Raw genomic sequence first — 24,152 nt, forward strand, 5'->3', positions numbered from 1 at the left:
CTGTTCCCCTTTGTAAATTAAATAAATGCATTAATATTGTTGCAACTAATGCAAATTGTCACTATTGTAAAGAATTTAAAATTAAACTTCCAACTTGAGTTGAAACATTCTTACCCAGCTGTAACTTCATTCCAATCCCGACCTAATCCTCGGAAAGCACAGCAGGCGTGGCTGCATCTGTGAAGAGAAATCAGAGTTAACATCTCTGGTGTAGTGACCCTCCTTCAGAATGGATCAGTGGACCCGAAACATTAACTTTGATTTCTCTGTACAGATGCTGCCAGACCTGCTGAGCTTTTACAGCAACTTCTGTTTTGCTTCTGAATTGCAGTGCTTTCGGTTCCTGTCTGTTCACTATCTCACAGAACCCAATATTGTGAACAGAGATAGCTAATAGCGATAGTCATAGAGATCTATAGTGCAGGAAAGAGTGCAGGTAGTCAAAACCAATCACCGAACTATACTAATCCCATTTTCTAGCACTTGGCCCATAACCGTAGATAATAACCAATATTTGTTTGTATTTGAGCAAAGTTACTGACAGTCCGGCAACTTATTAAAATAAGGGAATTGATGTGGGATGTTATCTTACCTCTTCTGTGGAGAGTATGTCCCATGAGTATTCTTCTGCTCAGGGGTGAAAGGAAGAGTGAGTGAGACAGCTTCAAGGAAGTGCTGAAGCACTTTTGTTAACACTGCATGTTGCTGCTTTGCTCTGCTCTGAATTAACAACTGCATGAAGACAATGGCCTTTTTACTTTGTGGCAGTGCTGAAGACTGACTGGCAGAGTTTGCAGCCTTGGCATTTTAAAGTCAGCGAGAGCAGCTTTACTCCAATGTCATTATTAGGAAAAAGATCAAATTGTTGTCATCCTGAGTTTTCTGAATGTTGCTAATCTCTCACTGTGCATTGTTTCTCATTCTCGACTTCCATCATTGCCCTTCGCTACTGTACTTGAAGTCTTTATTTTCTTACCTGTGTTATTTTGAAAGCATTGATGTCTCTTGTATTCAATTGTATTGTCGTGTACTGGACAAATTTCTGCATTTTCCCCACAGACGCATACAGATTAATGTAAAATAAACCAAAAACAAATGGGAGATTCTGGGCCGGATTTCAGAGTCTTTGTGACTCTGTGGTTGTTTAATAATGTCAGGTGGGACCTGGGAATAGGAGTCTTGCAGTTTTTGACAGTAGGGGAAAGGGCATGTGGCCTGATTCACACAGGCAGTATTGAGCAGTGTCTGTTCACCTTAGCCTATTGCAAAACCTAAACTAGCGGTGTGGGCTTCAGGAATTGATGCCGTGGCTAAACATGAAGGGCATGAATAGGGTGAATAGACCACGGTAGGGGAGTCCAAAACTAGAGGGCATAGGTTTAAGGTGAGAGGGGAAAGATTTAAAAGGGTCCGATGGGGCAACTTTTTCATGAAAAAGGTGGTGCATGTATGGAATGAGCTCCTAGAGGAAGTGGTGGAGGCTAGTACAATTACAACATTTAAACTACATCTGGATGAGTATATGAATAGGAAGGGCTTAGAGGGATGTGGGCCACATGCTGGCAAACGGAACCAGATTAGGTTGGGATATCTGGACAGTGTAGGCAAGTTGGACCAAAAGGTGTGTTACTGTGCTGTACATCTGACTCAACAATGCTCTTGAATGTTGAATAAGATCTGTGTGTCATGATGCGAGCGTTTTTAAACCTTAAACTGCTTTTTTGAAAAAGTAGGTTGTATCTGTCAGTGAAAGATTTGAAAGAAAACATGCTCTGGTGGACAGTTCGATTGAGGGCTGTACTTTTGGGGTTAAGTGAATTTTTTGGTCATGTAGAGAAGGTGGAGTAGATTGGTTGGAAGGGAGAGATGGAAAGGGAGAATCTGTTCTCATTGGAAAGCTCATGAACTGTGGATTTCAATTTGAAGTAATTATTAAAAAGAATTGGAGGTGAAACAAGGGGAAAACATCTTCATGCAATGAGTAGTTAGGATCTGGTATGGGCTGCTTGATGTTATGGTAGAGACCAAGTCAATCACCGTTTTCAAAAGGGTTAGGCAATTGTTGGAATATTGCGTGCAATTCTGGTCTCCTTCCTATGGGAAAGATGTTGTGAAACTTGAAAGGGTTCACAAAAGATTTACAAGGATGTTGCCAGGGTTGGAGGATTTGAGCTATATTTCTCTGGAGCGTCGGAGGCTGAGGGGTGACCTTATACAGGTTTACAAAATTATGAGGGGCATGGATAGGGTAAATAGGCAAAGTCTTTTTCCTGGGGTCGGGGAGTACAGAACTAGAGGGCATAGGCTTAGGGTGAGAGGGAAAAGACTAAAAGAGACCTAAGGGGCAACTATTTCACACAGAGGGTGGTACGTGTATGGAATGAGCTGCCAGAGGATGTGATGGAGGCTGGTTCAATTGCAATATTTAAGAGGCATTTGGATGGGTATATGAATAGGAAAGGTTTGGAGGGATATGGGCTGGGTGATGGCAGGTGGGACTAGATTGGGTTGGGATACCTGGTCGGCATGGACGTGTTGGACCGAAGGGTCTGTTTCCATGCTGTACATCTCTATGACTCTGAGGGACTTGCACCTGGAGAGAGAGAAGTTTCCAAGAAAGAGCAGGTGAGTGGAGCCAGCTGAGTTACTGTTGTGGAGCGGGTTAGTATGATCACAATGGGCCACATGGCCTCCTCTTCTGGAACCAGCCCATGATTGTGATTGTTATCCATAACAGTGCCTTTCGTGGTCCCAAGACCATCCAAGGTTTTTTGGAGCCAACAAGGTACATGTGAGATGCAATCATTTTTATCATGTAGGAAATGTAGCAGTCCAAGCAGCAGCATTATTGCAAGTAGGAGCAGTTATTCTGTTTTAATGATGATAGTTGAAGGGTAAATATTGTTAAGGAAGATTATTTTTTAAATATAGGAGCAAATTACTGCAGATGCTGGAATCTGTAATGAAAACAACCAATGCTGGAGATCACTGCGGGTCATAGAGAGAGAGCAAGCTAATGTTTTGAGTCTCAATTACTCTTGATCAGAGCTTAATTTTAATTTTGACTATGACCCTTTGCTTTTTTTAAATTTTGAAATGTTCTTTCAGAACCACCCAATGAGCTGCTACCATAGTGACGTTGATAGGTTTCATTGCTTATCTTGCAAGTGTGCTACCACTGAGCAAAGATTATTAGGAGCCTGTCTCTTCATTAACAATGTTTGGAAAAAGCCACAATCTATTTGACTGTGCTCATTGAATCAAATCTTTTGTGCATGATGGTTTGTTGTTGGAACTTCGAGTTCAGGCAAATGATCAGACTTAGTCAAATGATTAATTTCTCTGTGTTCTTTTCCTGGTTGAGGAGAGTGTTCACTTGCCTCGATGATAACTGTCATTGATGTTGCATGTGGTCAGCCAACAGTGGCCGTAGTTGAAGAATGTTTGGTCTGTGGTCAAGTTCCTTGTCTTCTCACACTTCAGCTCCCCACCAACACCACCACAGTCACCCTCACCTCCCCATCCCCCACTCTCACCCTCCTCATGCTCATTCTACACACACACACACACACACACACACACACACACACACACACACACACACACACACACACTCTCTCTCACTCTCTCACACACACACACACACACACACACACACACACACACACACACACACACACACACACACACACACACACTATAATGCACTGCTTTAATGCAGCATTCCCATCTAGTGGCCGAAACAGGAAATTGTGAAGTGCTGTAAGTGAGTAGGAATGCTGGGGAAAGAAGTTGGGGTTTGAATGTTAACCAGGAGTGGGAGAACTCTTCTGGAAGGGTTGGGCTGCTGGTACAGAGTTTCTTAAAACTCTTCTGTAAACCTTTTGGAAAGTGGTGTACACGCCTGGATTTGCATAGCTTCTGAATAACATAGTTAAGCAGCCTGATACTTCACAGTCAGACTAAAAAATATGAGCATCAAGCTAAAGAAAGAGACTTAACAGATAGCCACTAACATGGTCAATGCAAGTAGGTTAGATGGACCATTTTAAAAGAAGAGGACCTCTGAAGAGAGAGAGAGAAGTTATTGCTCGAACTAACAATAGGTTCCTTTTAAAAGTAGTTATCAATTTTTCAATACTTGCCATTCAAATACTATAGAATATCAATTCATTAGACATTGAGTAGCCTTTGAATTGAGCGAGTTGCAAGTGAAGATAAATTCTGAAATAAGGGTGTACAAAGCCATTAAAGGGGACCTCAATGCTTTTAAAATCTTTTCATTTCCACTGTCTGTAACCTTGCACTGTTGCCACCCTCCTGTAGCTGCTTGCAGCCTCTTGTTTCCAATTCCAACCATGTGTGCCCACGGCTAACTCACTAACTCTGCTCCACGGCCCAGGCCAGCCCAGGATGATGGCTCACAACCCACAGGACGATCGTGGAACTCGCAGACTGTGCCCACTGCCTCGGACAGAAACTACACCGACTTTATCTATGAGTACAATCTGAAGAACGCAGCAGAGCAGTAAAAAAAAACAGTGCCAGCCTTTGTATTGCCAGCTGAAGGAGAGGACATTTTGAGCTGTTGCTCCTCAGTGATAAGTACACAACGACTGCAAACTGAGGGGGGTGGGTGGGGAGGATAGAAGACTTGTCCAGTGCCGATACGCCAAGTGCCTTGTACAAGAGAGTGGGTACGGGAAGGATCTGTCGGGGGTGCGGGGTTAGAAAGTGCGTTGTTCATTGGAATCTCCTGGTAACATGCTCCTGTCTTTAAAAATAAATGCTATATGCATTTCCTTTTCGTCAACCAGCACTCAAACCAGGTGAGAGGAAGTAAGTGGTTTTGTCAGAATTAAATGCTTTATTTTCTCTCCCTGTAGAAAATGTACCTTCCTTCATCAAACTCCAGACTTGTTTAGAGAATTATTTCGCTCCACAATTAATTTTCATGTGCCCTCCCATGTTTGGTGATTTGTCCAGACCTAGACTCCAACCACAAAATTTTTTTGGGATTTCGGGGGGAAAAATAATTTCTATTTTCAATCTTAAATGTCCACAGGATGCCTCCTGGGGTGAAGTGGAGGGGGTGGAGCGGGTGGTGGGGGAATAACAGTTAGACATGTTTTAACTCTGGTATTGAGCAGGCGGACTGTACAGAAAATAAAATTATAACTTCAATAACAGCCTTGTGTTAGCCCTGGGTTTTCAAAGGTATGGTTTCCTGAAAATTACAATTTGATGGCCCAATGTTCAGCAGTGCCTGTGCCTCTTGTTCTCACCCACTCCCAGGAGAAAGTGAGGACTGCAGATGGATCAGAGTCGAGAAGGTGGTGCTGGAAAAGCACAGCAGGTCAGGCAGCATCTGAGGAGCAGGTGAATCAACGTTTTGGACATAAGCCCTTCATCAGGAATGTGGCTTGTGGGCCCGGGCTGAGAGATAAATGGGAGAGGATGTACAGTTGGGGGGAAGATAGTTGAGATTGCAATAGATAGATGAAGGTAAGGGAAGGTGATAGGGCGGGGAGGAGGGTGGAGTGGATAGATGGGAAAGTTGATGGACAGATCAGGAGGGCGGTGCCGAGTTGTTGGCTTGGGACTGGGATAATGTGGGGGAGGGGAAATGTGGAAATTGTTGAAATCCTGTGTGGTTGCAGGGTCCCAAGGCAGAATATGAGGTGTTCATCCTCTAAGCATCGGGTGATATCAGTTTGATGGTGGAAGAGGCCCTGGACCTGCATGTCCTTGAGTGAGTGAAATGGGGAGTTGAAGTATTCAGCCAGGGGGTGGTGGGATTGGTGGGTGCAGATGTCCCAGAGATGTTCTCTGAAACGATCCTCAAGAAAGTGTCCTATGTCTCCGATGTAGAGGAGACCATATCGGGTACAATAGATGACATTGAAAGAGGTACAGATGAGTTTCTGTCGGATGTGGAAGGATCCCTGGGCTTGTTTGGGAGGGGGGGGGGGGTTGGGGAGGAGGGGGATTTGCTGGAAAAGCTCAGCAGGTCTGACAGCATCTGTGGAGAGAAATCAGAACTGAAGAAGGGTCACTGGAACTGAAACGCTAACTCTGATTTCTCTCCATAGATGCTGCCAGACCTACTGAGCTTTTCCAGCAGTTTCTGTATTTGTTTCTGATTTCCAGCATGTGCAGCTCTTTCAACTTTAAAACGTCTAGAGTGGTTTTCTTCCAAAGCAATGCTTTTCTGTCACTTGAATTTCAGGAAATTGTGACTATCTGCCGTTTTTCAGGTGAAGCAGTAAAGCAGAACATGAATGGTGTTTTCTTCCTCAGACCCTTTGTTTATTGATTTTTATTTTAAAGGCTGCATCTTGGATGTTGCAGTGTGGGGGTCACAGCACTGTGCCACCAGACTGTAAAGTTCTCTCTTTAGAGAGAGAAAGAGAAGCAACTGGTGGTGATTTACCCTGAGAGCCAAACAGCTAACTGACCCCCAACTGTGTGCTCTGTCAGAGGACCTGCTGCTCTCCCTGTTGGACATGCAGCTGTTTATGGTGCTTCACATTTTATAAAAGCAAGTCAGGCTTTGAAGAAAGGTGGAGAAATACATTGTTGTGGTTTTATTTGTACATGAGCTGGGTGATACACAAATTGGGTACAATATTAACTAAGGTCTTATTAACTGTGCCTAGTATTTACTAATCAAATGTTGTTCTTGATCCTATTTTGCTCTTCATAATAAGTATTTTTAAAGGTTTTAGGAATTGTAATTATTACTTTGTTGACTTTAGTTCAGTTTTTAATATTGAGGTAGTGTGATGAGTTTGTCTAATGTCTATAAAGTGTGTTTTGCAACTATATTCAATTACTGTGCTGAATTTCTTTTGCAGCTTTAGAGCAGGAAAACAGAAGCTATTTTTTCAGCTTATTTTTTCAGCTGACTGCTTACCATTGATTTGCATGTATCTCAGGAATGTTAATTCTAACAGTTAAAATTCCAAGAGGCCTGACAAATTCAACATGCACAAACCAGCAAGCAAGAGGTTTTAATTAAACATTGGATGGAGTCACCTGAGCTCTAAGAGCTAGATTGCACCTGCTCAACACGGGTTGTTGTAAGCACACACAGATTGAAGTTTTATAGCAAAAGCTAGATCATATGAGCTGGTTACTGATTGACTGACTGATCTCACCTCAGCCCTTCTAATAGAAACTCAACCTTCCCTCTCCAGAAGCAACTTTTACTCTTTGCTAAGGCAGAACAATCTGCTTTGTTTCATTTAAATCTAGTGCTTATTGCACCGATGGACTTTCTTTAGGGTAGAAATGGAACCCAGTTGGAATTCTAGCCTGTCTCCCATGACTTTTCAGGAGAATTCTCCACAGTGACATTCCTAACAATATTCCTGCATTACCACACCTTCAAAAAGCTCATCATTGGCTGAAAACTTGCTTTGGGACATTGTAAGATTATGAAAAACATTATGTAAGTGCGGGTCTTTTGAAAGTTCCCCATGTGGATTGTTGGCTCTAACAATAATGGTCCAGACAGCTCCACATTCATTGGCCAATCTGGTCCAGATCCTGTTTTAATCTGAGGTAACCCTCTTCACTGTCCATTTCACCTCTAATTTTGGTGTCGTCTGCAAACTTACAAACTATACCTGTTATGCTCACATCCAAATCATTTAGATTAGATTCCCTACAGTGTGGAAACAGGCCCTTCGACTCAACAAGTCCACACCAACCCTCAAAGAGTAACCCACCGAGACCCATTCTCCTACATTTACCCCTGACTAATGTACCTAACACTATGGCCAATTCACCTGACCTGCACATCAGGGAAAATGAGGAGCAAACACAGTGAGAATATGCAAACTCCACGCAGACAGTTGCCTGAGGCTGGAATCGAACCCAGGTCTCTGGTGCTGTGAGGCAGCAGTGCTAATCACTGAGCCACCATGCAGCCTTTACATAAGTGGTGAAAAGTAGTGGACCCAGCACTGATCCTTGTGCCACTCCACTGAGATGCTTTTCCACTTAAGAAATTTAAGTGTAGTCAGTGTCTTAATGGGGGAGATTACATTGGGGACATCAGTTTGAGAACATTTGAACAAAAAAGAACATTTATCAGTATAGAAATACTGTGGCTTCAAGAGTAAGTCAGAGACTAGGAATCCTGAAGCAAATACCTCCCCTTCAGACGCCCCAAAACCTGTCCACCATCTACCAGGCACAAGTCAGAAGTGTGATGGAATACTCCCCACATTCCTGATGAAGGGCTTGTGCCCGAAATGTCGAATTTCCTGTTCCTTGGATGCTGCCTGACCTGCTGCGCTTTAACCAGCAACACATTTTCAGCAATACTCCCCACATGCCTGGATAGGTGCAGCTCCAACAAGAAGCTTGACACCATCCAGGATAAATCAGCCCACTTGATTGGCACCAAGTCTATAAGCATTCACTCCCTCCATCACCGATGCTCAGTAGCCGCAGTGGGTATTGACTATAAGTTGCTCTGCAGGAATTCATCTGAGCTCCTTTGACAGCACTTCACAAATCCACAACCTCTTCTATCAAGAATGGCAAGAGCAGCAGGTACATGGGAACACGACCACCTGCTTGTTCCCCTCCAAGGCAGTCCCCATCCTGACTTGGAAATACATTGCAATATCTTCGCTGTCACTGAGTCAGAAACCTGGAACTCCCTCCCTAAGGGCATTGTGAGTCTATGTGCACCAAATGAACTGCAGCAGTTCAAGAAGGCAGCTCACTATATCTTCTCAAGGGCAACTAAGGATGGGCTATAAATGCTGGCCCAGCCAGTGATGCCAGTATCCCATGAATGCATTTTTAAAAAAGTTAACAATAATATGATAGGCTTTTGCTCCTTTGTCCCTTCTATTGAACTGTATTTGATTTAAACTGTAGAAGGTCACACATAAAATGTCCTCTTGAACAATGCAATGGATTAGATATATTGCCGTTCCTTCAGTGTCATTGGATCAAGATCCTGGAATGACTCCACTGACAGCATTGTGGGTCTACCTACAGCACAATGGATTGCTGCAGTTCAAGGGGGCAGCTCACTACCACTTTAAGGGCAGGCAATAAATGCTGGCCCAGTCAATAACATCTACATTCTGTGAACTGGAAAGGAAAACAAACACTGGACCATTCATCACTCAAACATAAGCAGTACGTTCCTGAGGGAACCTGACACGCTTGCAAACCTTTCTGCTCACAGAACACTCAGATTCTCACCTCTGGAGGTCTATCGGGGCAGCAGTGCAATGATGAACCTGTCCACAAGGTGAAGTCAGCCAGGTGGCTCCTAGCTAAAGAAATAACTTCAAATTCTTGAAGGGAGGAAACATATCTATCACCATTTACTGTGCCGAAGAACACAATTACTCATGACGTTTTAGCTTGGAACAGCACTTAAGATGAATACAAATGGAAAATAAAACATTAATAGATTTTATTTTTGCCTCTGTTCAAACATTTTCTAAAATAATCCTCTGCAAACAGAAGTGGAGCGCGATGATGGAAGCAAAATAAAACCTAACTGCAAGGGACCTGGCAAGTTGTGTTTTAACGTAATGTTGATGTTGTGAGATGTCAGCAGAGGGATTCTTATATATTTATCTACTGATGCCCGACTGAACTGATTAATAAGAAACTTCCTAAAGCATTTTTTTTTCAAAACGTTGTAAGACCCCTTGGGTAGGGTTGTAGAACTGAGAGCGCTAGGGGTTCAGGTACATAATTCTTTGAAATCCTTGCATCACAGGCAGACAGGGTGGTTAAGAAGGCATTTAGCATGCTTGCCTTCATTGTTCAGACCACTGAGTGTATAACTTGGGACATTATGTTAGGTTGCACAGGATATTGGTGAAGCCTCTTCTGGAATACGGTGTCACTATTATAGGAAGGATATTATTAAGCTGGAGAGGGGTCAGAAAGATTTTACCAGGATGTTACCGGGAATGGAGCGTTTGAGATTTAAAAATAGACCAGATGGGCTGAGACTTTTTTCACTGGAGCTGCAGAAGGCTGTGGGGTGACCTTATTGAAGTTTATGAAATCATGAGGGGCACAGATCAGGTGAATGACAAGGATCTTTTCCAGAAGTTGAGGAAGCACAAAACGAGGGGGTATATTTTTAAAGGTGAGAGGAGAAAGATTTAAGCAGGACAGGAGGGGCAACCATTTTTTAAAAAACTCAGAGTGGTTCTTGTGTGAAATGAACTGCCAGAGAAAGTGATGGATGCAGTTGCAGTTACAACATTTAAAAGACATTTGTATATGTTCATGAATCGGAAAGGTTTCAAGGGTTATGGCCAAACACAGCAAGAGGGACTAGTTTAGTTTGGTGATGTGGTTGGTGTAGACTAGTTGGACCAAAGGCTGTGTTCCTATGCTGTATGAGTCTCTATACTTTAAAAACAAATTTGCTGCATTTTGTACACAGTCTGACTAGTTCAAAACACCTCATGATGGGATGACTGTCTGGTGTTTAAATCAGACTGAAGCAATGGGATGTGCAAGATTTTCTCTCTCACTCCATGGTATGGCCAAGAAGGGAAGATTTTCCTGCAGATATTCAATGGGAATTCCCAGATGAAATCCTTATGAAAATGCTTTCAATCAAACATGCAATGCCTCTGAAGGCATGCAAACTGATGAGTGTCCTATATTTAGTGAATCTGCTGAATCGGTGTTGCATCCTATGAATACTATTGTCAAAATCCATTCACTACCTTCACTCCCTGCTAAAGTGGTTGATCTTTGCAGACTCTATGGGAAGTGGCAAGTCTCCAAGGGCGGCACGGTGGCACAGTGGTTAGTACTGCTGCCTCACAGCGCCAGGTACCTGGGTTCAATTCCTGCCTCAGGCGACTGACTGTGTGGAGTTTGCACGTTCTCCCCGTGTCTGCGTGGGTTTCCTCCGGGTGCTCTGGTTTCCTCCCACAGTCCAAAGATGTGCGGGTCAGGTGAATTTGCCATGCTAAATTGCCCATAGTGTTAGGTGAAGGGGTAAATGTAGGGAAATGGGTCTGGGTGGGGTGCTGTTCGAAGGGTCAGTGTAGCCAGTTTCCACACTGTAAGTAATCTTAAAAAAAAAAGTCAATGGCATAGAACTGACATAGAATCCCTACAGTATGAAGGCGGATTATTCAGCCCATCAAGTCCACACAAACACTCTGAAGAGCATCCTACCCAGACCTACCCCCTCCCCTTACTCCTCAACCTAGCCTGCATATCTTTGGAATTTGGGAGGAAGTGGGTGGAATCGAGGGTGGAATCGAAATCAGGCCCCTGGTGCTGTGAGGCAACAGTGCTCACCACTGAGCCACCATGCTGCCCCATCAGTGAATGATCTGGAGGGGAAGTTGCAAATGGTGATGCCCATCAATTTGTGCTGCTCTTGTACTTCTAGATAGTAGTGGTCATGAAAGGTATTGTTGAAGGAGCTTTGGTGAGTTTCTGTAGCTCACAACCTCAAAGGAACTAGAGGACCAGGTGGAAAACATGCCCTTTTTAACACTTGTTGTCATGATCCTTCATTGGAACTGTTATGTCTCTGTTGCCTTTCTGCTCTGAGGGAACCATTTTCTCTGTGACTCCTTCTTGTTCCAGTTTCCCCCCTCCCTTTTGCTGCCCAATTCTTAAAGGCTGCTGTGTGAAATATTAGCCAGTCCTTCTCTTTAAGAGTATACTTTTTAATGGATTCAATGGATAAACTATCCTGAATAAATCTTTAGCAACCTCCATGGACTGTTGTTAGTAGCCAAAACAACAAATACTGTGTTATTTGAAATTGATTTTATCGTTTGATATTATTAATCAGAAGATGTGGTCCATGAAAGTGGCCCTCTAATGTCAAGTCTGTAGTTATCTCCATGTGTGTAAGATTTTTTGATATCTGTGCTCGAGAACAAATATCTCAATCTTGAAAGGTTTTTTAAAAAATGAGTGGAAAATGGGTTAAGGTGACTTCCCAGGGACTGGAGCAGGTGACTACTTACTGATGTTCCACTCCGGATTCCACAAGCAACAATTTGATTGTGATGGATAAACTTGGAAAAAGTATGAATGTGCACTTAACAGAGCAGAATTTATTTTCTGTTACTTGGATTGCTTTGCTTTGCTTTCTTAAGCAAATCATCCAAGATGTATTGCTTGCAGCACTTACATGTTTTGGTTAATGTATTGAATGATTGCACTGAATAATTGTTCCTCTTTAATATGGGATGTATTATTTACAACGCAGCTAAAATTTCCAATGATACTGTGTTTAAGTGACTATGAAGTTGTTGCATAGGGTTAGAATTGGTTGAGAATAAAATCCCAGAAACAATGATTCCATTAAGAGACAATTAGAAATTAGAGTTACTGTACAGCAGTGCTTAAAGAACAGTTTGAGTAACCAGTGACAAACTAAAATAATTCAGCTGTAAGACTTCACTTTTAAACCAAAATAAACTATTTTACCATTATGGATATTTTAATTTAACATATCATGACAAACTATTGGAGCAGATGGGACTTGTATCTGTAAAGTTGGAGACTACTGCACCAGAAAATTCCAATTGCTACGATGTATGAAAATAAATTAAATAAAGTGCCAATAACAATTCTATGACCTGATACTATTCTGGAGTGATTGTAGGTGTCATTCAAAATGACTCTCCATCAAAAACTCAACAATAGGACATTATTGTTGGAGTTTCTCACTATCAACTCTGATCTTATTGACTGAGTACAGGTTTCCTTTTAACTGTAACTAAGTATGGCTTGTTTGATTTGCAGTTACATCGGAGCTGTGTTTAACCTGTTTCTCATCAGATATTTTGGTTTATCTGCAAATGCTTATATCTACTCCTGCCAGAGGATTTTGTCTGTGGTACTCCACTGTAACTTCATTTGCAACAACAACCATTCTGTGACAGTCATCATCCAACTATACCATGGTCAACCCCTCTGTCTACTGCCCTCCAGTTAGAAAAACTCTCTGTGGTCTTTACTCTGATCAAATGGCCAAAATGTTGACATTCATTTTGATTTTAAGAAAATCCAGCTATAAAAGTTATTCCCTAAAACCTGTGAATTATGATACTAGATTTTCACAGCAATAGAAGGATGGCAGTCTTGATAATATATAACTGAAGATAAGTTTTTAAACAGTACTTCAGAGCTGTACACACTTTATGGGTTGGAAATGGAATTGGGTTTATTTTTGACACTTTAGTCATCGAGATGTACAGGACTCAAACAGACCTTTTGGTCCAACTCATCCATGCCGACCAGATATCCTAACCTGATCTAGTCCCATTTGCAGCAGTTGGCCCACATCCCTCTAAACCTTTTCTTTTCATATACCCATCTACATGCCTTTTAAATGTTATAATTTTAACCATCTTCCACCATTTCCTCTGGCAGCTCATTTCATACATGTATCACCCTCTGCATGAACAAGTTGCTCCTTAGGTTCCTTTTAAATCTTTCCCCTCTTGCCCTAAACCTACACCCTCCAGTTCTGGACTCCCCCACCCAGGGGAAAGACCTTGTCTATTTATCCTATCCATGACCCTCATGATTTTATAAACCTCTGTAACGTCACCTTTAGCCTCTGATGCTCCAGGAAAAACAGCCCCAGCCTGTTCAGCTTCTCCCTATAGCTCAAATCTTTCAACCCTGGCAACATCCTTGTAAATCTTTTCTGAATCCTTTCAAGTTTCACAATATTCTTCCAATAGGTGGGAGACCAGATTACTTTCTGGAAGTGGGAAGCCTGAAACCCTGATGCTGAAAATCTTCTGTAAGTCAAGTCAAGCAGATATTTAGAAACAAACAAGTGAACAAGCAATGTATACAATGTTTGGTTGCATTAGATTACAAACTGGTTGAATACTTTCAGCTGAAGAGATGATTTTCATTTATCTAACTCAAATTCCTAAAGGTCAATTCCAGTTGCATAGTCTAGCCATCTCATCATACCCTGCCAATGGTCCTTCTGTACCTTAGTTAAAGACCTGAGAGGCTGGGTATGTGTTTAACAATTTTGTTGGAATCCAATCCGAGTCCTTTCCCAGATTATTTACTGCTGCGTCCCAGCCTGTTCTTTTTTGAGGTGGTGGATGAGTGCCTATTTTGTTTGCCAATCTTGCCCTACCCAAGAACTCGACACCAACCGGGTGTGAAACCTTTCTGTTTGCCTACCTGTGACTCCATGTGGTTTGCATTTTGTACTTTGGCAGGGATTGCTTTTCTGCTTGATTTTAATTCATGCTTTTCCTCTGATCCTATCCTGGTGCTTCCTCAAGTCTCCTGTGAAAATCAAAACAGTCTTCTCATTATGTCCTACCATCGGGTGCTGTATTAATGGACTGATACATTGTGCTTCCTAGTAGTTTTGTAGAAAAGTCGAAACGCTAATCTCATTTTTAGAAGTGTTTTAAAGGTTGTTGAAAATCTGATCCTGCATCTGTTGCAATTGAACCAGGTAAAGTGGTTTGTATAACTGCGCAGAAATTGTTCTAAGGTATAGATTGCTGAGGCCTATCTAATCTGTCTGAGCAATTTGGTTTTCTGGCCATGAAGCTGTGCTTTTGTTGAATGTTTGCTACGACCAGATTGTCCGTGTGATGTGGCTAATAAAGCCTGAAACAGCTTCACTGAAAATTGAGACTAATTAATGACTGCATCTACCTGCGGCTGCCTTAGGCTTATGCCCAAAATTGCTTCAGTTCTTTGATTTTCAGCGCTGAAATGAACAAACTGATTGTGGGAAGCGGCAGTTTCTGGTGGCTTAAAGTTAACTTCTCAAGTTAGATGTGATTCCTACTAGTGGTTCAAAGGTTGCATTCTTTTTGCTTTGCGTTCTTTGAAATCCCGAATTGTTGGCCGTGATGATTTGATTAATCTTTGCTCCCAGTGTTTCCAGTACTGGACTGGGAATTTCAATGATGCCAGTGCGACCAAATCAGCAAGTTGACTCTTGAATCAATGTTTAAAAGGGCACAGTCTTCAGGAGGGTGGGTGAGGAGGTAATGGCCTGTCAGTTTTGTAACTTGATTGCAGGTTGACCTGCTGACAATGAATGCAATGTGCTCACATGGTGGGTGTGTTACTGCTGCATTTGGCATCAGCTAAACATTGAAGTAACTCCTTTATGATAGGCTTGTGGAGGCAGTGCCCCTTTAACAATTGCTAACCCTTTGAGTACTGAGAGAGAACATTTACTGCAGCTTGGAAGGAAGCCTTGCTGAAATGTTAAAGTTTCAGTCAGGACTCAAAGGGTTAACAGAAGCATTAATCTTGAAATAGGCTGGCTGAGAATCTGGTGGTGTTGCTTTCTTTTCCTTCTGTAGCTAATCTGCATGTGGGTGTTCATTCAACATACTAAAGAAGTTTTCCTGAATGTTCGAGTACTGAAACCATGTTTCAAGCGATGTTGCTGATTTTTATTTTGGTTTTTTTTTGCCATTCACAGTGCGCAAATAGCAGATTTATTGGATACCAAAGAGCTCTTGGAGACCTGTGTGGATGAAGTCATAGCAGTTCCTGTTTCTATGACAGCGGCAGGGATTTCAGACACTTCGGTTCAAAGGTTGACCTTGGCTGAAACAAACGAGAGTGCATGTGACAAACCAGATTCAGCAGGTGAGAGGTGACCACTCTGCCTGCTGATGTGATAATAGGGCAGTGGTGATGCTTGTCCTAATTGGTGTGTACAATGCCATTAATGATGTTTGCACATTGCTCCATTACAAGTGACTAATCTTGCTCCACTCCCAGAAGAGTTCTTGGAGACCTTTTGCCAAGCTCTGGTCAACCTCCTTGAGACCTCTAGGACTTTCAACTTCCATAAGACCATAAGAGATAGGAGTGGAAGTAAGGCCATTCGGCCCATCGAGTCCACTCCGCCATTCAATCATGGCTGATGGGCATTTCAACTCCACTTACCCGCATTCTCCCCGTAGCCCATAATTCCTCGAGACATCAAGAATCTTATCAATCTCTGCCTTGAAGACATTTAGCATCCCAGCCTCCACTGCACTCTGCGGCAATGAATTCCACAGGTCCGCCACTCTGTGGCTGAAGAAATGTCTCCGCATTTCTGTTCTGAATTGACCCCCTCTAATTTTAAGGCTGTGTTCCCTACAAAGCATAGGCAAATGTTGAAATGCAAATAATCTTACTTATTTTGCCTTTTATTTCTATGTTTGGTATTTGCACCATCCTCATTTAGACAGAAGACTTCAGCTTTGTGCCCACAAATCCTTGCGTAGCCTTGCTCTCCCCCCACCCCCTCCATATCCCTGTAACCGCCTCAAATGCTGTAGCCCCCTGTGATCTCTCAGCTGTCCCAAATCTGGCCAGATTTTCTTTTTTTTTAAATTCATTCACATGTAGTGCTTCTGGCTAGGCCAGCATTTATTGCACAGAAAGCAGATGAAAGTCAACCACATTGTTGTGGTCTGGAGTCACGGTATAGGCCAGTTTGGGGAAGGATGACCGCGTCCTTCCCTAAAGGGCATCGGTGAGCCAGATTGACTTTTACAACAGTTCATGATGGATTCGTGGTCATCATTAGACTCTTAATTACAGAATTTGTTTTAAACTTAAATGCGATCATCTACGGAATTTGAACCCCTGAGTCCCCAGAGCATGACCTGGCCTCTGGATCAAGAGTCTAGTGATAATGGGAGAGGGGGATGCTACTGTTTTTACTCCTTGTATGAAAAGCATTTGCAATGGGTATTCAAACTTTAGTTGTTTAACAGATTCTGACCTCTTTTGCCTCGTTCCTTGTTTCAGCGCTGGATGAAGTCGTAGCAAAACTGAAGCAGCTCCACATAGAGAGCAGTCCTGCTCCTGGGACCAACCCCCACATAAACCTCACTCTGAATGTGAATGGTCAGGTAAGAATGACTCTAGAGGCAGCTTTAACATGGTTTCAGATGAGTTACCTATATCAAATGAGCATCCCTTTTCTGTTGTTGAAGTGTACAAAGGTACTGGTGATGGTGAACTCTGAAATGATGTTATCACACAAAAGGAGGCCACTTGGTCCACTATGTTTGCATTTGCTTTCCCAATGAGCAATCCACTTAGTGCAAATCCTCTGTTTTCTCCCTGTTAGGGCCTATATGTTCTTCTAGGATCAGAAGTTAGGCCATTTAGTTCATTGAGTCTGCTCCACCATTCAATCATGGCTGGTAAGTTTCTCAACCCCATTCTCCTGCTTTCTTGCCGTAACCCTTAGGTTCTTGAGTATCAAGAGGATTATCTATAAACTACGACCCAGCCTCCCACCCTTCTGTGGCAATGAATTCCATCGATTCACCACTCTCTGGCTAAAGAAGTTTCTCCTTATCTCCATTCTAAAAGGTCTTCCCTTTACTCTAAGGCCGTGCCCTCAGGACCTAGACTCTCCTACAATGGAAACATCTTCCCAAGATCCACTGTGTCCCGGCCATTCAGTATTCTGTAAGTTTCAATTATGGGCGGCACGGTGGCACAGTGGTTAGCACTGCTGCCTCACAGCGCCTGAGACCCAGGTTCAGTTCCCGACTCAGGCGACTGACTGTGTGGAGTTTGCACGTTCTCCCCGTGTCTGCGTGGGTTTCCTCCGGGTGCTCCGGTTTCCTCCCACAGTCCAAAGATGTGCGGGTCAGGTGAATTGGCCGTGCTAAATTGCCCGTAGTGTTAGGTAAGGGGTAAATGTAGGGGTATGGGTGGGTTGCGCTTCGGCGGGTCGGTGTGGACTTGTTGGGCCGAAGGGCCTGTTTCCACACTGTAAGTAATCTAATCTAATCTAATCCCCCCTCATCCTTCTGAACTCCATCGAGTATCAACCCAGAGTCCTCAAAAGTTCCTCATATGTTAAGCTTTTCATTCCTGGGATCATTTTTGTAAAGCTCCACTGAACACGCTTCAGGGCCAGTACATCCTTCCTGAGATATGGGACCCAAACCTGCACACATTACTCCAATCTGACCTTGTAGATAGTACACTACTGCTACTGAGTGTCAGTGGTGGCAGGAGTGGATGCAGTGCTGACCAAGCGGGCTGCTTTGTTCTGGATGGTGTCTAGTTTCTTGTGTTGTTGAGGCTGCACTCATCCAGGAAAGTTGGGAGTAATCCATCACAATTTTGACACAAGCCTTATAGATGATGGACAGGCTTTGGTGAGTTAGGTGGTGAGTTACTCGTCACGGTATTCTTAACTTCTGACCTGTTCTTGTAGCCGCTGAATTTATGTGGTGAGTCCAGTTATGTTCCTGATCAATGATAAATCCCAGAATGTTGATAGTGAGGAAATTCAATGATGGTAACATCATTGAATGTTAAGGGATGATGGCAAGATTGTCTCTTATTGGTGATGGTCATAGCTTGGCATTCTTGTGGCACAAATGCTACTTGCCACTTGTCAGGTGATGCTTGATAGCACTGTTGATGACGTCTTTCATCACTTTCCTGATGATCAGCAGTAGACTGGTGGAGTGGTAATTGGCTGGGTTGGAATTGTCCTGTTGTTTGCGAAAGGAACATACTTGGGCAATTTTCTACATTGTCAAGTAAATGATGCCAGTGATGTAACTGTACTGGAACGGATTGGCTAGGGGAATGGGAAGTCTTCAGTACGATTGCCTGAATGTTGCAATATCCAGTGCTTCCAACAGCTTTTTTTTTTAATTGAGAAAGGTTTTTGCAAAACTGTAAGAGTGCAAAAGATAATATAACAATCTTATGGTACAACAGTAACAATAAACTACCTACTACCTTACTTTACAGAAAAAAACAAAACTATCACAAAGACACAGAACAATCTTTCCACATTATAATGCAATAAATAATTAAACATAACAAATTAAATTAACTTGAATTGAACTAAACTAGCTTGGTTTAGTTTCACCACTCAATGCTCCACCATTGAAGCTCTCATCAACAGGAACATCAGTTAATATACCCATATTTATTCAGACTTCTTCCTCTCAGGGTCCCCGGACCTCCAAATCCAGTCTTTGTGGCTATACAAAAGCCCTAATCAGTATGGCTGACGAATCCACGTCTATATGATTCAAAAAGGGCCGCCATGTCTTCTAAAATAAAAGCTTTGTTTTCTTGTGCACCACGTTAAGAAAGTCTCGGGGACATGCTCTGCCACTATCCTATGCCATCCCAAAAGACCCAGGGGGTTTTCCAAGATTCAGCTCATTAGAACGTTCTTCCTTGCACAATACGTGAGAATGTTGAATAGTCTCTTTCCATGCTCATCTAGCAAAGGCAGATTCGGCAATCCCAGAAGGAAGGATACGGGATCCGTCTTAACGTCTGTCCCCAAGATCCTCTCCAACACATATGCTATGACACCCCAGTACCTACAGATCTTATGACATGAGCAGATGCAGTGTGTGAGTGTACCGTTGTCTGTTTTGTATTTAGAACATCTTGGGGATGCTCCTTTCTTAAATATTGCTAGTCATTCTGGGGCCAAATGCGTACTGTGGAGAATCTTTATGTTGCACAGCCTGCGCTTTATTTTCACATTCTCCCATACATCCAATGAGGTTTCTGTTCTAGTGAATTGTTTAATCATCCACCACCATTCATGACTGGATGTGGCAGGGCTGCAGAGCCTAGATCTGATCCTTTGGTTTTGAGGTCGCTTAGCTCTATCACTTGCTGCTCCTACTGTTTGGCATGCAAGTAGTCCTCTTTGGTAGCTTCACCAGGTTGACACCTCATCTTCAGGTATGCCTGATGCTGCTCCTTGCATCCCTCCTCCACTCTCCATTGAACCAGGGTTGATCCCCTGGCATGACAGTAAAAGTTGAGTGGGGAAATACTGGGCCATGATGTTACGGATTGTGCTGAAGTACAATTCTGCTGCTGTTAATGGCCCACAGCACATCAAGGATGTGCCCAGTCTTGAGTTGCTAGATCTGTTCTCCCATTTAACATGGTGATAGTGCCACACAACACGATGGAGATTGTTCTCAGTGTGAAGGCAGAACTTGGTCTCCACAAGGATTGTGCGGTGGTCACCCTTACCAATACTTTCATCGATAGATACATCTGCAACTGGCAGATTTGTATGGATGAGGCTAAGTATGTTAACATTGGTTCTTTCACCACCTGCTGCAGACCCAGTCTAGCAGCTATGTCCTTTAGGACCTGATCAGCTTGATATGTAGTACTGCTGCTGAGCCACACTTAAGGTTGACATTGAAATTCCCCACTCAAAGTACATTTTGTGCCCTTGCCGTCCTCAGTGCTTCGTTCAACATGGAGGAGTACTGATTCATCAGCCGAGGGAGGACTGTATGTAGTAATCAGCAGGCGGTTTCCTTACCCATGTTTAATCTGAAGCCATGAGACTTCATGGTACCAAAGTCAATGTTGAAGACCCTCAGAGCAACCCCCTCCCAATTGTATACCACTGTGTCTGACCTACCTGTGGGACAGGACATATCCAGAGATGGTGATGGTGCCTGGGACATTGTCTGTAAGCTGTGATTCCATGAGTATGACTATGTCAGGCTGTTGCTTGATCAGTCTGTGAGACGGCTCTCCCAATGTTGGCAGTAGTCCCCAAATGTTCATGAGGACTTTGTAGGGTCGATAGAGCTGTTTCTGCCATTGTTTTTTCCGCTGCTCAAGTTAATGGCAGGTGATCTGTCAAGTTTCGTTTCTTTGAGACTTGTAGTGATTGGTACAACTGAATGGCTTGCTAGGCCATTTCAGAAGGCAACTGAGAGTCAGTCACATTATTGTGGGTCTGGAGTTGTGTGTAGGTCAGACCAGGTGAGGATAGCAATTTTCTGCCCTGCAGGACATTAGTAAGCCAGAGGGGTTTTTAATGACAATTGACAATGATGTCATGGAGGTGAGTAGATTCTTAATTCCAGATTTTTGTTTTCATTGAATTCAAATTCTTACTTGAATGATGGTATCTGTTTCTATATTAAATGAGGCTGCCTCCAGTACTGAGTGTCCACACAGTGTATGTTTCTGGAAAGGCTTCTTGATCTTTAAAATGCTGTCTGTTTGTATCAGGAGGAAACTTTGAAGTTGTTGGGCAAGGACCTCAAGAACGCAGCTGGTACTCTATGCTCTGCCATTCCTGAGGATGTGAAAAGTAACATTGTGAAAGCACAGCCAGAGGTTCCTATGAAGGTAAAGCAGTTACAAGGCTTTTTTTTTCATAATCAACTATCTCAGTTGCTGGCAGATGACCAAGTTTTCATGAATGGTCCTTTTCTGGGTCTGAAGATTGTGGGTTCACATCTAGCCTGACATCCCTATGCAAGACTGAGGGAGTGTTGGACGTGCAGTTTTTCAGAAAGGGCATTAAGCATCTGCCCTCTCAGCTGGGTGCTTTTTATTCTAAAGAAGGGCAGGGGAATTCTCCTCTGTCTTAAAGGTCAAAGACACTCAACAAGTTGTTACACTGCCACTCTGGAGCCTCCCTGACCCCAAATTGCCATTCACAATTCCTACTTTGTGATGTTGGCCAAACGAAAGTACTTAATTGACCTTTTGGGGTGACCTGAAGTTGTAAAAGATGCTGAATAAAATGTAAGTTTTCCTATCTGAATTAGTGGCTTTGCTCATGACATGGTGCCTCCGTGAATCTGTTAGCACAACAACTGACCCAGTTCCTGCCCTGCACTGATCACAGATACAATGCCTGTGCTGGGGACTGGATTCCAAGCTGTGGGAACTTGGAACACTGACCTAAATACGCAATGTCAGAGAAAATCACAGCCCGAATCAGCTGAAAACTTGAAACGAGGAATGTTAATAAATTGGATCTAACAGGTTTTCATTGCATGGACTGGACTGTATGGAACACAGGAAATCAGTGACATTTAGCAGTGCTCATGAAGGAATTGGAAGTGCTTGTATATTAAATTATACTTGGCTCACACAAATTGAGATTGATTGGGATGTTTTGTATGAGGTTCTGCTGTAAGCTGCAATTTCAAGTGATTGTTGCGATGGTTTAAAATGTGACATTGTTGTGCTTGTCTTGAAAAGTGCAAAACAAATGGTAACCTGTGGCAATGATCAGTTAACTTTAGGTGCAGTGTGTTTATTTTGTATCTGGTAATAACAGTGGTCTCATTGTTCAGAATCTTTCTTCATGAAGTCTTGTATCTTCCTCCTCAGGGTCTGAGAGAAGCTACCAGACTGAACGAGAGAAACTCCAATCTGTTTGACACTGTCTTCGGGTGAGAGCCAGAACATTACTTTTACTGTCAACCGTTTTCTTTTCCACACTGATTCTCCCTTGGGACTTTTGCGCAAACTGTGGCAACTCTCTGTAGCTCCCTCCCAAGGACTGTTGTGTGTCTGCAGCCCTGGACTGTGATTGGTAGCAGTTTATTTGACTGTCATCAATCAAATGAAACCTGCTCTTGCACAATGTTAGCTACAAATTTACTTAGACACGTGTATAGATTCCTTAGCCGCATGGGCATTAGGCGTCTACGCCTTTCATTTCAACTTACATTCACCTTCAAATGGCAACCCTTTACCAGGTCAAACTATACCGAGGGAGTGCTGCACTGTCAGAAGTGCTGTCTTTCAGCTGTTAAACCAACACCCCAAATGCATGCTTGGGGGAGAACAGCAGGGATTGTATTCCTTGAGTATATCCCTCAATCAGCATTGCAAAAGACAGATTATCCAATCATTAGCATGTTGCTTTTTGTGGGAAATTTGGTATGTGCAAATGTTTCCTGCTTTAGTGTTCCCACATTACTACGGTTTACAAAGTACTTTATTGGCTGTAGACTACCTTGGGACACCAGGTGGTTCTGAAAGGTGCTCTATAAATGCATACCCTTCTCAAACTCTCCTGCCAAATTTTACAGGCTGACATAGCCCAATAGGATATCTCCCATGATCATACTTTATTGTTGCCTATTCGCAATTCCATAACATCACCCAACTCTCTCTTCTATCACAGTTTATCTACTGCTGGGGCCCTCATTAATGCCTTTGTTACTTTTAGACTTGGCTATTCCAGAGACACCTCCCACCGTACCTGGTCCATAAACCTACGGTCATCGGAACTCTGCTGTTTGTGTATTCACATGTGGCAAGTCTCTGTCGCTCTTGTGTATGTCCTTACGAACCAATATTGGATTATGATCCAGTGACATCTTGATTATAAATTCCCATTCTGCTTTGCATATGCCTTCGTGACCTATCTCTGTATTCTCATCAAGTTCCACCATCCTTGGGTATGTGTGTTAATCCAATACTGGTCACTTGAGCATCCCTGCTCCCACCTTGGTGGCCCGGCTTACAGTTGCCTAGGCCTGTGAGCTCACCTACACCTCACGATTCTCCTTTTGGGATCCTCCTTGAAACCTCCTCCTTTAGCCAAGCCTCTGGTTATCGGACTTAATATTCCCACATGTGGTTAGCTGGCATCTTTGTTCAAGAGTGCTCCAATGAAGTGCTAGATCCATACAAATTGTTGGTGTATTTGTTTCAGAATAATGCTTTTTACTAATGCCATTTAGGGCGGCATGGTGGCTCAGTGGTTAGCACTGCTGACTCACAGCACCAGGGTCCCAGGTTCAATTCCAGCCTCTGGCGATTGTCTGTGTGGCGTTTGCACATTCTCCCCTTGTCTGTGTGGGTTTCTTCCGGGTGCTCTGGTTTCCTCCCACTATCCAAAGGTGTGCAGGTCAGAGGGAAATGGGTCTGGGTGGGTTACTGTTTGGAGGGTCAGTGTGGACTGGTTGGGCCAAAGGGCCTGTTTCCACACTGTAGGGAATCTAAAAAAGACTGAGATGAGGTAGAATTCCTTCACTAAGACTCATTGAATCATACAGTACCAAAGAGTCTGCCTGCTAAAAATACATTACTACCTACGTTAATCCCAGATTTGCACTAGACTCAAAGCCCTGAATGTTATGACACTTCAAGTGCTCATCCAAGTACTTTGTAAAGGCTGTAAGGTTTCCTGCCTCAATTACTCTCTCAGGCAGTGCATGCCAGGCCCCACCACCATCTGGGTGAAAAGATTTTCCCCATTACCCCTCTAAACCTCCTGTTTTAATCACTTTAAAATTATGTCTCCCTGCTATTGACCCTTCAACTAAGAGAAACAGTTACTTCTTGTTCACCCTGTCTCTGCCATCACCTTCTAC

The 24,152-nt window shown here is 43.1% G+C and overlaps 1 protein-coding gene across 1 annotated transcript in view; it reads left to right on the plus strand.

The window, feature by feature from the left end:
- epb41l5 (erythrocyte membrane protein band 4.1 like 5) overlaps positions 1-24,152 on the plus strand; it is a 153,172-nt gene that overhangs the window by 105,234 nt on the left and 23,786 nt on the right. The window contains exons 16-20 of the mRNA XM_060827736.1: positions 4,403-4,528; positions 15,467-15,636; positions 16,795-16,898; positions 21,040-21,159; positions 22,156-22,217. Coding sequence (XP_060683719.1) covers positions 4,403-4,528; positions 15,467-15,636; positions 16,795-16,898; positions 21,040-21,159; positions 22,156-22,217 — 582 coding nt within the window. The remainder of the gene's footprint in view (positions 1-4,402; positions 4,529-15,466; positions 15,637-16,794; positions 16,899-21,039; positions 21,160-22,155; positions 22,218-24,152) is intronic.

The sequence above is a fragment of the Hemiscyllium ocellatum genome, chromosome 7 (genome assembly GCF_020745735.1).
Source record: "Hemiscyllium ocellatum isolate sHemOce1 chromosome 7, sHemOce1.pat.X.cur, whole genome shotgun sequence".
NCBI lineage: Eukaryota > Metazoa > Chordata > Chondrichthyes > Orectolobiformes > Hemiscylliidae > Hemiscyllium > Hemiscyllium ocellatum.